Source organism: Xiphophorus couchianus, chromosome 17 (genome assembly GCF_001444195.1).
Source record: "Xiphophorus couchianus chromosome 17, X_couchianus-1.0, whole genome shotgun sequence".
In the NCBI taxonomy this organism is placed as follows: domain Eukaryota; kingdom Metazoa; phylum Chordata; class Actinopteri; order Cyprinodontiformes; family Poeciliidae; genus Xiphophorus; species Xiphophorus couchianus.
Genome location: NC_040244.1, coordinates 16,266,056 through 16,279,852, shown reverse-complemented (window position 1 = coordinate 16,279,852; position 13,797 = coordinate 16,266,056). Strand labels below are relative to the sequence as shown.

The 13,797-nt window shown below is 42.9% G+C and overlaps 1 protein-coding gene across 3 annotated transcripts in view; it reads left to right on the top strand.

Moving 5' to 3' along the window:
* Positions 1-13,797, top strand: part of zgc:165507 (monocarboxylate transporter 2) — a 33,658-nt gene that overhangs the window by 2,070 nt on the left and 17,791 nt on the right. The window contains exon 1 of one of the 3 annotated variants that reach the window (XM_028043752.1): positions 13,042-13,088. The exons of the other annotated variants lie outside the window; for them this stretch is intronic. Within the exon in view, the coding sequence (XP_027899553.1) occupies positions 13,057-13,088 (32 nt within the window). The 5' untranslated portion in view covers positions 13,042-13,056. Of the gene's footprint in view, positions 1-13,041; positions 13,089-13,797 lie in introns of those variants that run through there. 3 annotated transcript variants of the gene reach the window in all.

Genomic DNA, 13,797 nt, shown 5'->3' with positions numbered 1-13,797 from the left:
AAACCACTACTGTGTGTGTGTCCTCCTTTAACACATGTCTGTTCAAGTGTTCATGTCGGTAAAGCACCCTTGCTTTATCTTTAAAGCAGGGGTGCCCAAACTTGGCCCTTAAGGGCCGGCATCCTGCACGTTTTAGTTCTCTCCCTGGTGATAGTTGCAACCTTTTCAGCACGTCAATGTACTTCTTCGGCCTTCTAATGAGCCATCATTGGATCCAGGTTCTTTAAACCAGGGAGAGAATTAAAACATGCAGGATGCCGGCCCTCGAGGACCCACTTTGGGCAATGTAACCCGGTATTATTAGGGAACACAGCCAACCTCAAATAGCTAAAATCAGAGTCAATGTGAAAATGCTTATAATTTTCTATTTTAATAGCTCAAACACCAAATATATGTTATTATGCATTTATGTGCACAGTGGAAACCCATTAACGCTACTGCAGAGCACAGCTAACATCCACGTTCTTTATCTCTGCTCTCTGAGTTTCAGCCGACAGTGACAACTAAGATGAATGACGTTCCTGGATTGACTTTGTTGCGAAAAGTGTGTCAAGCAACATTTTGCCTTGGTATTTTAGCTTTCCAAGCTACATTTTCTTTTGAATATTTTAGATATGCTCTATGGAAAGATCCATGAATAAGCTAATTTCCACAGAAAAATCTGGAAGTAGGGGAATTCAAGAGTGAACCGTGAATAGGTTCACTCTTGAATTAGGTGAACTCTTGAATAGGTTCACTCTCTGACGGCCCACTGCACACCTTCTCATAGACCTCGTGGTGGTTCTGTATTTAGAGAATTCAGGTGCTGTGACATAATCATTGGTTGTAACTCTGTTGCTGAAAGCTACACACTGAGTGAGATCTCAGTCTATACTCTGAAGAGGGTAAAGTTCCTGCTCACCTCCTGCTGACATGATGGTCTTATGTTTTGGACTGTACCATGGAAACGCTTGCCAACAAAGGAGCTTTGGTGACTGAAAGTTCCATTAAGAAAAACTTACAAAAAAATGCCTTGGGTCATATTTTCAAAATTTATTTTAGGAGCAGGGAGTGGGGTAAGGAAAAAATTGACCAGGGCCAAACTCACCCAGATGGCTGGACTTCTGAGCCAGAGCATCTCCAAACCGTTAGCTCTTCTGGGGTCTCCCAGAGTTCTGGGGTTTGCAATGGTCAGTATCTATGCCATCTCTGGAAGGAACTCTGGTGAATTGATGACATCATCAAGGTTTGGAGATATACACGAGGAGCCAAGTCCAGTTCAGGGTGGTCATGTTGACTCCTGACCACTGAAAGCGCCAACTACAAGCATGGAAGCATCAGAACTGGACCATGTAGCAATGCAAGAAGATGACTTGTTCTGAGTAGCCATGTTTGCTTCAATCGTGTTGATGTCTGAAGATTGTATCCTTACTTTTGGGTAGGCCTGTCGCAATAAACGATAAATCAATTAATCTACCATAAATTAAAACTATCGACATCATTTTAATTATTGGCACTATCGTCTCTTCCGACCTTTTTCTCTTTCAGCTAATGGCACTGAATGAAAAAAGGCTCAACTCCGGTGCTCTCCACTGACTCCTCCCTTCCTCATTTCCTTAGTGTAAAGCCCAGCGCACACTACACCATCTTAGAGCTGTCGGCCGATTTTCAAAACCTGACAGATCACACATTAGCCGACAGAAATCCTAGGTATAACTATTCGATCCTGCCGTGTGGTGTCCAACAATGGGGACAAAATAATGGCTACAAGTCCAGTGAACTAATTTTAAAACCAGGCATTAATCAATGCTTTACTACAATCTACCTGCAATGCATGTTGCTAGTGTCGGTGTAAAGTCCTGACTGAATGAAAATCATTAGAACCTATTTACGTCACGTTAACGAAGAACAGCTGAAAAGTTACCGGTTTCGCTCCAACTCCTCCTCTTGTCATTTCTATATTCTTTGCATGTTGAATAAACATTAATGTTGTTTCCACATATCATCTCCAATGTCCGCTGGACTTCGGGTTGCGCCGTGTCGGACTTCGGGTTGCGCCGTGTCAGCTGTTTGGGATTCCCCTCCGTAATTTCCCCTCAGAAAACACGGAGGAGAATCCTCGCTTTCTGATTGGCTACCTGTCGCATTCAACAGGTGTAGTTAAAGCTCCCAGTCGGGGAAAATCTCTGATTTAGATCAGAGCGGCACGAAGATCTACCGTAACACACCACACAATCTTAGAAAGACCAACGTGCTAAGATTGTTGTAAGGGGAAAAATAGGAGCAAAAAATCATGTAGTGTGAATTATTGCATCAGGTAGTCGATGTGCCCATCTTCTCTATTTAAATCTAATTATTACTGAAGGGCAACATAATATACAGACTTCATAATATTTACTCTTTTGGTTGAATGCAGTATTTATTTCCACTTTGGCTTTATGTTTAGTTTTTAATTCAAGTAAATTTTTTGTTAATGGAAACTGAGAATCCATTTTATTTTTGTTTTTGGTTATTTTGTTTATCAGTTCCAGTGTTTAGTGTTCTTTTGAAATTAAAGTGTATCTATCTTTGGCAAGAAATCGCATGCATTATTACGTCATTTTCGGTGTAAAAAGGTCTTCAAACAATATTATCGTTTATCGCAATAATTTTTGAGACAATTAATCGTTCAGCAAAATTTGCTATCGTGACAGGCCTACTTTTGGGTATATACAGTATGTTACTCAGATGAATTAGGTAGAAGGTGAGTCGGCAGAGGGAGTGCAGTGCTCTATGCTCCTCTAGGGAAACCTTTGGTCCTATCATCCATATAGATGTTACTTTGACATCAATCCTCTAGCTAAGTGATGTTTCAGACCATTTTGTGGCCTCTTAAACAGGGTGATGCATATATCCTCAGAGCAAAGCTGCTTCTGGGATTCTAACAAGAACTTTGTCATACTGTCTTCACCTGCTTATTCCACAGACCTCTACCCAGTCAAGCATCTGTGGGATGTGTTGGACAAATAAGACAGCTCTACCTCCCATATCTCATTGTTAATATCATTATCTTCTCTGTTGAATCTGCGCACAAAGTGTAAAAACAACACTGAGCGGGTCTATAATGGAATACCATGCTGGCCAGATGCAGCCACTTCCTGTAGCCAAGCTGGAACCTTTACAGCTCATATTCACGTGTCCCATCCTGTTTTGAAGTTTCTCTTATATAAGGATCCGAAACAGTTCCGTTGATAATGTCTACATGTTGTGGCTTTCTGAAAAGCAGTGTCCTATTTCAACATCTGAGCAGGCTCATTAGACTTTATTTACAAAACCAGGTTTGATGGTGGTGGTTGGGGGTAAGATACTGCTGTCTAAGCTCTAGAGCAGGGGTGGGCAACTCCAGGCCTCGAGGGCCGGACTCCTGCAACTTTTAGATGCATCTCCACTTCAACACACCTGAGTCAAATAATGAGGTCATTAGCAGGACTCTGGAGAACCTGACTGCACTTGGGAGGTGATTCAGCTGCTGGATTCAAGTGTGTTGGACCAGGGAGACTTGCAAGAGTTGCAGGACACCGGCCCTCGAGGACCAGGATTGCCCACCCCTGCTCTAGAGAATAGTGACATTTAATGACATTTAGCTGCAGTACCACCTGAATGCATCTCAGGACAATAGTACTCGAAGAACAAAAATGGCTTTTGGTTGTGAGGGCAGTTGTACCAGAAGCCATTTTGTTCATCAGAAACTTTATCAATGTTTGATGCTCTTCTTGTGTAGTTAAAAGGAAGCAGTTCTTGTTGTATTTGACTATATAAAGGCTATCGTTTTTAGTTGTTTCCCAGGTGTATTGTCATTTGACTTATAGCAGCTCTGTTGGGCTGGATAACAACACTCAGTTACATTAGCAAACAGCAGGCTTGGTGTATCCCAAGGTTCTACTTTAGTTCTTGCTTTTTTGTTATATCTGCTCACTTGGGTAAATTCATTGGACCTGGCATCACTACTAAACAGATGACATTTAGTTGTAAATCTTCTTTCTTAACTACACTTTACTGAAGTGCTTCGTCTCAGTCAAACAGTGAATGTCTGGTGTTTTTCTTCAGCTAAACAAAGAAAAAAGAAATACTTATCTTTCCGGAATAAAAAAAAATCATTTGGAACAACTGGCACTTTTCATTCCTGCTCTTGTCATTTGAAAATTATTATCAAAGTAAACAGTTGTGCCTTTCTGCTTATTGCAAACCATTTTTCACAAAACGTTAGTATAACCTCCATAAAACAGTAGCAGGTTGTTCAATATGCTGCTGCCAGACATCTGGCTAAATCATGCCTTCTCACATTTGAGTTTCACTGCTTACGGGTCTGCAAAGGCCTGTGGTTTATTTCTGAGTGCATTTTAAGATTCTTTTATTGACTCGGAGAGCTCTTAATGGGCAGGATGCAGAACTTCTACATGCGTCGCTTTATATCCACTTTTAGTCAACAGGTCTTGATTTAGTAACTACCGTATTTTCCGCACTATAAGGCGCACCACATTATAAGGCGCACCTTCAATGAATGGCCTGTTTTAAAACTTTTTTCATATATAAGGCTCACCGCATTATAAGGCGCATAGAATATACGCTACAGTAGAGGCTGGGGTTACATTATGCATCTATTAGATGGAACTGCGCTAAAGGGAATATCAACAAAATAGTCAGATGGGTCAGTCAAACTTTATTAATAGATTACAAACCAGCGTTCTGAAAACTCAGTTCATTCCCAAAATGAATAAACAGCTGTTTTATTATTTTCCCCGAGGTAAAGTAAGTAATGTGGTATTTTCGTGACACAGTTTATCTTTTAACAACAGCAAGGTATAACATATAGTGGAGGGGAACTTTTCCTCGATTCAATAAACACGTAAAAAACAGTCTGATACTGTTACAGTAAATCAAACGTTAGTGCAATCACAATATATATCCACTTCCGCACCATTGATTGGTTCATGTTAAATTCTCTGGCTGCTGCTCTATTCCCGTGTTCTACTGTGTGACTGATCGCCTTGAGTTTAAACTCTGCGTCGTAAGCTTGTCTCTTAATAGGAGCCATTTTGGGGTCTTTACACAAAACCCAGCGTGCACCGCGCACTTCTTCTTCTACGGGGGAAAATGAAGTCGGCGGTTGCTTACCGTAGTTGCGAGACCTGTTGTGGCTCAATATTGGTCCATATATAAGGCGCACCGGATTATAAGGCGCACTGTCGGCGTTTGAGAATTTTGAAGGTTTTTAGGTGTGCCTTATAGTGCGGAAAATACGGTAAAAGCCCTTTTTTTTTTTTGACAGAAACCCATTTTTGATTTTTGTGTACATTTTTCGTTATTTTCAATCTCAATCTGTCAGCTGAAATTGAGTCACACATTGTTTGTGGTGCCAAACACGAATAGACGTAGTCTTGGCGACTAACCACATCTCATCATTTCTCCCATGTAAAACATGATCTAAGGATAGGAACAGACTGATATTACTCTGATGTTAATGAATACATATCAGGCTGCGTTCACACTGCAGCCTGAAGTGACCCAATTCTGATTTCTTTTTTTTTTTTTTACATAATTCGACCTATATCTGATCTTTTCATGACAGTCTGAACACTGAGCACTTCTTCTTTTTAGGGCGGTTGGGAGAACACTGAGACCGCTGACGCTACTGCGCCCTCTACTGCATATGTGGGACACTTTTAGGTCCTTTGCGTGTTCAGACTGCAGAACACGATTTCAGGAGTCATAGGCTGAAAAGTTCTGTGACCTCAGGAGTCACAGAGGCTGAACATTTCTGTGACGTCAGGAGTCACAGCGGCTGAAAACTTCTGACGTCAGGAGTAACAGAGGCTGAAAACTTCCGACGTCAGGAGTCACAGAGGCTGAAAACTTCCGACGTCAGGAGTCACAGAGGCTGAAAACTTCCGACGTCAGGAGTCACAGAGGCTGAAAACTTCTGTGACGTCTGGAGTCACAGAGGCTGAAAACGTCTGTGACGTCTGGAGTCACAGAGGCTGAAAACGTCTGTGACGTCAGGAGTCACAGAGGCTGAAAACTTCCGACGTTAGGAGTCACAGAGGCTGAAAACTTCTGTGACGTCAGGAGTCACAGGGGCCGAAAACTTCTGTGACGTCTGAAGTCACAGAGGCTGAAAACGTCCGACGTCAAGAGTCACAGAGGCTGAAAACTTCTGTGACGTCAGGAGTCACAGAGGCTGAAGACGTCCGACGTCAGGAGTCACAGAGGCTGAAAACTTCTGTGACGTCAGGAGTCACAGAGGCTGAAGACTTCCGACGTTAGGAGTCACAGAGGCTGAAAACTTCTGTGACGTCAGGAGTCACAGGGGCCGAAAACTTCTGTGACGTCTGAAGTCACAGAGGCTGAAAACGTCCGACGTCAAGAGTCACAGAGGCTGAAAACTTCTGTGACGTCAGGAGTCACAGAGGCTGAAGACGTCCGACGTCAGGAGTCACAGAGGCTGAAAACTTCTGTGACATCAGGAGTCACAGAGGCTGAAAACTTCTGTGACGTCAGGAGTCACAGAGGCTGAAAACTTCTGTGACTCCTGACGTCACAGAGGCTGAAAACTTCTGACGTCAAGAGTCACAGAGGCTGAAAACTTCTGTGATGTCAGGAGTCACAGAGGCTGAAAACTTCTGACGTCAGGAGTCACAGAGGCTGAAAACTTCTGACGTCAGGAGTCACAGAGGGTGAAAACTTCTGTGACTCCTGACGTCACAGATGCTGAAAACGTCTGACGACAGGAGTCACAGAGGCTGAAAACTTCTGTGACTCCTGACGTCACAGAGGCTGAAAACTTCTGACGTCAAGAGTCACAGAGGCTGAAAACTTCTGTGATGTCAGGAGTCACAGAGGCTGAAAACTTCTGACGTCAGGAGTCACAGAGGCTGAAAACTTCTGACGTCAGGAGTCACAGAGGGTGAAAACTTCTGTGACTCCTGACGTCACAGATGCTGAAAACGTCTGACGACAGGAGTCACAGAGGCTGAAAACTTCTGTGACTCCTGACGTCACAGAGGCTGAAAACTTCTGACGTCAAGAGTCACAGAGGCTGAAAACTTCTGTGATGTCAGGAGTCACAGAGGCTGAAAACTTCTGACGTCAGGAGTCACAGAGGCTGAAAACTTCTGACGTCAGGAGTCACAGAGGGTGAAAACTTCTGTGACTCCTGACGTCACAGATGCTGAAAACGTCTGACGTCAGGAGTCACAGAGGCTGAAAACTTCTGTGACGTCAGGAGTCACAGAGACTGAAGACTTCCGACGTTAGGAGTCACAGAGGCTGAAAACTTCTGTGACGTCAGGAGTCACAGGGGCCGAAAACTTCTGTGACGTCTGAAGTCACAGAGGCTGAAAACGTCCGACGTCAAGAGTCACAGAGGCTGAAAACTTCTGTGACATCAGGAGTCACAGAGGCTGAAAACGTCTGTGACGTCAGGAGTCACAGAGGCTGAAAACTTCTGTGACTCCTGACGTCACAGAGGCTGAAAACTTCTGACGTCAAGAGTCACAGAGGCTGAAAACTTCTGTGATGTCAGGAGTCACAGAGGCTGAAAACTTCTGACGTCAGGAGTCACAGAGGCTTAAAACTTCTGACGTCAGGAGTCACAGAGGGTGAAAACTTCTGTGACTCCTGACGTCACAGATGCTGAAAACGTCTGACGACAGGAGTCACAGAGGCTGAAAACTTCTGTGACTCCTGACGTCACAGAGGCTGAAAACTTCTGACGTCAGGAGTCACAGAGGCTGAAAACTTCTGTGACTCCTGACGTCACAGAGGCTGAAAACTTCTGACGTCAAGAGTCACAGAGGCTTAAAACTTCTGACGTCAGGAGTCACAGAGGGTGAAAACTTCTGTGACTCCTGACGTCACAGATGCTGAAAACGTCTGACGACAGGAGTCACAGAGGCTGAAAACTTCTGTGACTCCTGACGTCACAGAGGCTGAAAACTTCTGACGTCAGGAGTCACAGAGGGTGAAAACTTCTGTGACTCCTGACGTCACAGATGCTGAAAACTTCTGTGACGTCAGGAGTCACAGAGGCTGAAAACTTCTGTGACTCCTGACGTCACAGAGGCTGAAAACTTCTGACGTCAAGAGTCACAGAGGCTGAAAACTTCTGTGATGTCAGGAGTCACAGAGGCTGAAAACTTCTGACGTCAGGAGTCACAGAGGGTGAAAACTTCTGTGACTCCTGACGTCACAGATGCTGAAAACGTCTGACGTCAGGAGTCACAGAGGCTGAAAACTTCTGTGACGTCAGGAGTCACAGAGACTGAAGACTTCCGACGTTAGGAGTCACAGAGGCTGAAAACTTCTGTGACGTCAGGAGTCACAGGGGCCGAAAACTTCTGTGACGTCTGAAGTCACAGAGGCTGAAAACGTCCGACGTCAAGAGTCACAGAGGCTGAAAACTTCTGTGACGTCAGGAGTCACAGAGGCTGAAGACTTCCGACGTCAGGAGTCACAGAGGCTGAAAACTTCTGTGACATCAGGAGTCACAGAGGCTGAAAACGTCTGTGACGTCAGGAGTCACAGAGGCTGAAAACTTCTGTGACTCCTGACGTCACAGAGGCTGAAAACTTCTGACGTCAAGAGTCACAGAGGCTGAAAACTTCTGTGATGTCAGGAGTCACAGAGGCTGAAAACTTCTGACGTCAGGAGTCACAGAGGCTTAAAACTTCTGACGTCAGGAGTCACAGAGGGTGAAAACTTCTGTGACTCCTGACGTCACAGATGCTGAAAACGTCTGACGACAGGAGTCACAGAGGCTGAAAACTTCTGTGACTCCTGACGTCACAGAGGCTGAAAACTTCTGACGTCAGGAGTCACAGAGGCTGAAAACTTCTGTGACTCCTGACGTCACAGAGGCTGAAAACTTCTGACGTCAAGAGTCACAGAGGCTTAAAACTTCTGACGTCAGGAGTCACAGAGGGTGAAAACTTCTGTGACTCCTGACGTCACAGATGCTGAAAACGTCTGACGACAGGAGTCACAGAGGCTGAAAACTTCTGTGACTCCTGACGTCACAGAGGCTGAAAACTTCTGACGTCAGGAGTCACAGAGGCTGAAAACTTCTGACGTCAGGAGTCACAGAGGGTGAAAACTTCTGTGACTCCTGACGTCACAGATGCTGAAAACGTCTGACGTCAGGAGTCACAGAGGCTGAAAACTTCTGTGACTCCTGACGTCACAGAGGCTGAAAACTTCTGACGACAGGAGTCACAGAGGCTGAACATTTCTGTGACGTCAGGAGTCACAGCGGCTGAAAACTTCTGACGTCAGGAGTAACAGAGGCTGAAAACTTCTGACGTCAGGAGTCACAGAGGCTGAAGACTTCCGACGTCAGGAGTCACAGAAGCTGAAAACTTCTGACGTCAGGAGTCACAGAGGCTGAAAACTTCCGACGTCAGGAGTCACAGAAGCTGAAAACTTCTGACGTCAGGAGTCACAGAGGCTGAAAACTTCCGACGTCAGGAGTCACAGAGGCTGAAAACTTCTGACGTCAGGAGTCACAGAGGCTGAAGACTTCCGACGTCAGGAGTCACAGAAGCTGAAAACTTCTGACGTCAGGAGTCACAGAGGCTGAAAACTTCCGACGTCAGGAGTCACAGAAGCTGAAAACTTCTGACGTCAGGAGTCACAGAGGCTGAAAACTTCCGACGTCAGGAGTCACAGAAGCTGAAAACTTCTGACGTCAGGAGTCACAGAGGCTGAAAACTTCCGACGTCAGGAGTCACAGAGGCTGAAAACTACTGTGACTCCTGACGTCACAGAGGCTGAAGTCACTGTCAAGTCTCTGTGACTCCTGAACTTAAACTTTCATGTTAAACTAAAGGTAATTTTAGTTATAATTCTAATTACTATCTTAAAAAATATATTTTTTAGTGAAGACTTTTTTATGCAATCAGAAATACACTGAAATATACAAATAAGGAATTAATTCAAATCCTTTTTAAATAAGAAAATATTAATTTCATTTCCTAAATAGCATGCTTGATCAGCGGTAGCAAAGGATGCATCTGCAGCTGAAAATGATCTCTAACATCAACATTTGAAAAGCTGTGTCCTTTGTGCTTGACTTATCGTTAATTCGCTGTAGAGTTGAAAATGTGTTTCAGTGTGAGATTATTTTTTGGACTGAATTTGAACCAGGTGAAGCTAAAACTGCCACTTGATGAGTTTTGGGCAGAACGTATTTACATTTTCTTATCTCAAATGCAAAATGTATATATTTTTGTACATTTTGCCTTGAGTACTGTTCTGAGGATGTTGTTCTTTTATCAAATAACTTTTCTGAGTCTGTATACTCCAGTTAATGATTAATCAGTTACTAAATTAGTTGACAATCACTTCAATAATTGATTAATCACAATTAAAACCATTAAGTATTTCAGCTCCTAATATTTGCGACTGTTTATTGTTAGCATTCAATTTATAAAAAGTTTTAGTTTTGTCTTCTGATTTATAGCACTAAATCAGAAACTCAATCCGATTGTTAGCTTTTATTTATTTTAACAGTACCGTATTTTCCACATTATAAGGCGCACCTTCAATGAATGGCCTATTTTAAAACTTTTTTCATATATAAGGCGCATAGAATAGAGGCTACAGTAGAGGCTGGGGTTACGTTATGCATCTATTAGATGGAACTGCACTAAAGGGAATGTCAACAAAATAGTCAGATAGGTCAGTCAAACTTTATTAATAGATTATAAACCAGCGTTCTGAAAACTCAGTTCATTCCCAAAATGAATAAACAGCTGTTTTATTATTTTCCCCGAGGTAAAGTAAGTGACGTGGTATTTTCGTGACACAGTTTATCTTTTAACAACAGCAAGGTATAACATATAGTTAAGGGGAACTTTTCCTCAATTCAATAAACACATAAAAAACAGTCTGATACTGTTACAGTAAATCAAATGTTAGTGCAATCACAATATATATCAACTTCTGCTATAACCATTGATTTGTTCATGTTAAATGCTCTCGCTGCTGCTCTATTCCCGTGTTCTACTGTGTGACTGATCGCCTTGAGCTTAAATTCTGCGTCGTAAGCTTGTCTCTTAATAGGAGCCATTTTGGGGTCTTTACACAAAACCCAGCGTGCACCGCGCACTTCTTCTTCTACGGGGGAAATGAAGTTGGTGGCTGCTTACCGTAGTTGCGAGACCTGTTGTGGCTCAATATTGGTCCATATATAAGGCGCACCGGATTATAAGGCGCACTGTCGACGTTTGAGAAAATGGAAGGTTTTTAGGTGCCCCTTATAGTGCGGAAAATATGGTATTTGTTTAGTGTGAGGTACTTAGTGGTGTTTATATTATGAAAGATTCTCTATAAATAACGGTTTAGTTACTAACTTACAGCGGTAGAAACATCTCAATCCTCTGACCTTCTCCATGAGGTCAGAGAGGTGTGGCAGTAAGAAAGCCCTGGATTGGCTGCTGAACGTAGGTGTTGGCAGCCCACATGGAACAACTGAAGGGGACCTTTCCATTCCAGGCTCTTGTTCAGGAATTAGCTCATGAACTTCACAGTGCAGAGGCTGAACAGTTAGCAGAATGGCTGTTATCACCTGAATGTATTTAACAGACAGACAGAAGCTTTCAGAAGGAGCTGCTGTCTGTCTGTCTGCCCGTCCTGCTGCGCTCTCCAACCAAGGTCAAGTGTATTTACCTGAACCATGGTGACGAACAGACCGTTGTGTTTACTGTAAATGGTCTGTGCTTCAGTCCAACCTTCAGAGTCCATAATTATGTTAATCATGAACTCTTTGTCAAACAAAATGAGTGCTATTACACTGAGGTAACCTTAGAGCTAAGCTTGCCTTGCCATAACTTTATGTCCCAGCATGAGACTCAGTTGAAGAGGGTGGGGGTGTGGTGGTCACGCTGGAACCCGCTGAGCCCTAGGGGTCGGGTTACCGCTTTGTCAAGCCTGTTTATCAGGCTGCTGTTCAACTGAAGTGCTGAAAGTCAAATTTTCTGTAACGTTCTGGTTAGAAGACGACGCTTATTCAGGATTTTTGTTGGAAAGAGATGGCTCCAGGTTGTTCAGAGTTTTTTCCCCTAACTTTGTACAAACCTGTAGCACCATGGCACTCATGTCCTCCCTCTGTGGTTTACAACTGTTTTCTGTTTCTGTTCAGTCTTTCTGATGCTGTTGTAATGATATTAGATATAACTGAATTTGTTTGATTGGACGAATCGCTCAGCTTCTGTCCTTGTGCTTCACTTGGGTCAATTTTAGCGCGTATTGGACTGTCTGTGAGATTTCAGGATACATTAAATGATGATGCTCAGTGTCTAACAAATGCATTTGCATGATGATTGCAAATTCTTTGGGGCATGTGACTGATCTAAGTTTGTACACTGACTGGAACATTCTAGCACGTGCTACAGCCAAACCATCACATTGTAGTTCAGCTGCTGCTGGAAGGTGAACCTCCACCCTAATTCTAATCATTTATCAGCCTCTGACCAGTTTCCTGGCTTTATTGCACTGGATTTAGCTGACCAACTGCCTTGCTGTGGGTAGCTTCCACTGAAGAGGAGCTCTCCACAGCAGGATGTGTAGAGTTAAGTTCCTGGCACACTTGTTTATGTTCTTTTTTCTTTTTTGCAATTGTCATGTTTTCTATTAAATAAGAAGCACAATTAAAATAACAAATGAATAAGTTCGCTCACGAGATAAGTCATTAAAAGACACGCCTCACCATCACCCTGCAACAACTACTTCCTGTCTTCTTCCTGGTTTGCGTCGGTAGCAACATCAGGTTGTTGACCACGTGTCTCGTAGGATGTGAAAAAAGTGTCTCCGTTGTAGTGTTGCGAAAAAAAACCCCCAAATCTGATACAGCCAAAAAAATTAAAATAAAAACCCACCTCATTTTAGCGGCAAAACATTTATTAAAAAATTATTTTATTTTTTTAAGTTGATGTATTTCCATTAAGCAGTTTTATTTTTGAAATGTCAAATTGCACAATTCAATGACTAGTGAGAATAAATTCAACCGCTCACTGTTTTGCTTTTCAAGACCAGCATCACCATATGAAAGTGGCAAATTTATTTCATCCTGAAAGGTGGTGTGCTCTTAGAAATAGCCAAATAGATTTTAAAAAATTGTTATAATCACACGTACATGTCATTAAAAGCAAAATACCCACTTTTTAAGAAAAAAAGGTCATATTTTTAGATGTTGTCTAGAAGAAACGGAGTGAGGAGAGTCACAGTGAGCCCCTTTATTCCTTACAAGATATAAAACTGGTGATAAGAAAACTTTCTTGTTTTAACCAGATACCACTTCTGAATTGATTTCCAAGCTCCTACGGTAAAACGCTTCCATAGTTTTCAACTTTTAGAGACTGGATCACATTTTTAGCTCAGTTTGTGTCAGTTTAAATCATGTGATTTAATCCAATGCCTTGAAACTTTATAAACCCACACGAACTCTGTCAGAACCATCCAGTGAAGGACACAGCAGAGATGGCCTTTATTGACTGTGGCTGTTAGAAGCAACATTAGGATGTGTTGACATTGCAATGACAGAAGAGTGACTTTGCTTTGCTTGACTTCCTCTGCACTCAATTGGCTCATTATGAACACGTTCTGTAAAGCCACACTGTTCCCTTTTTAAACTCTACCCGATGCTCTTTTTATGGTCATTCTATTTGGAGCTTCATATTCAAACCCATCAACTTAAGCTGCTTATAGATTACAAGAAACCGACATGCATTGTCGTTGCGTTCAGTCCAAACCGGCATCTCCGCCGAGAGCTGCTGTCTGTAATCT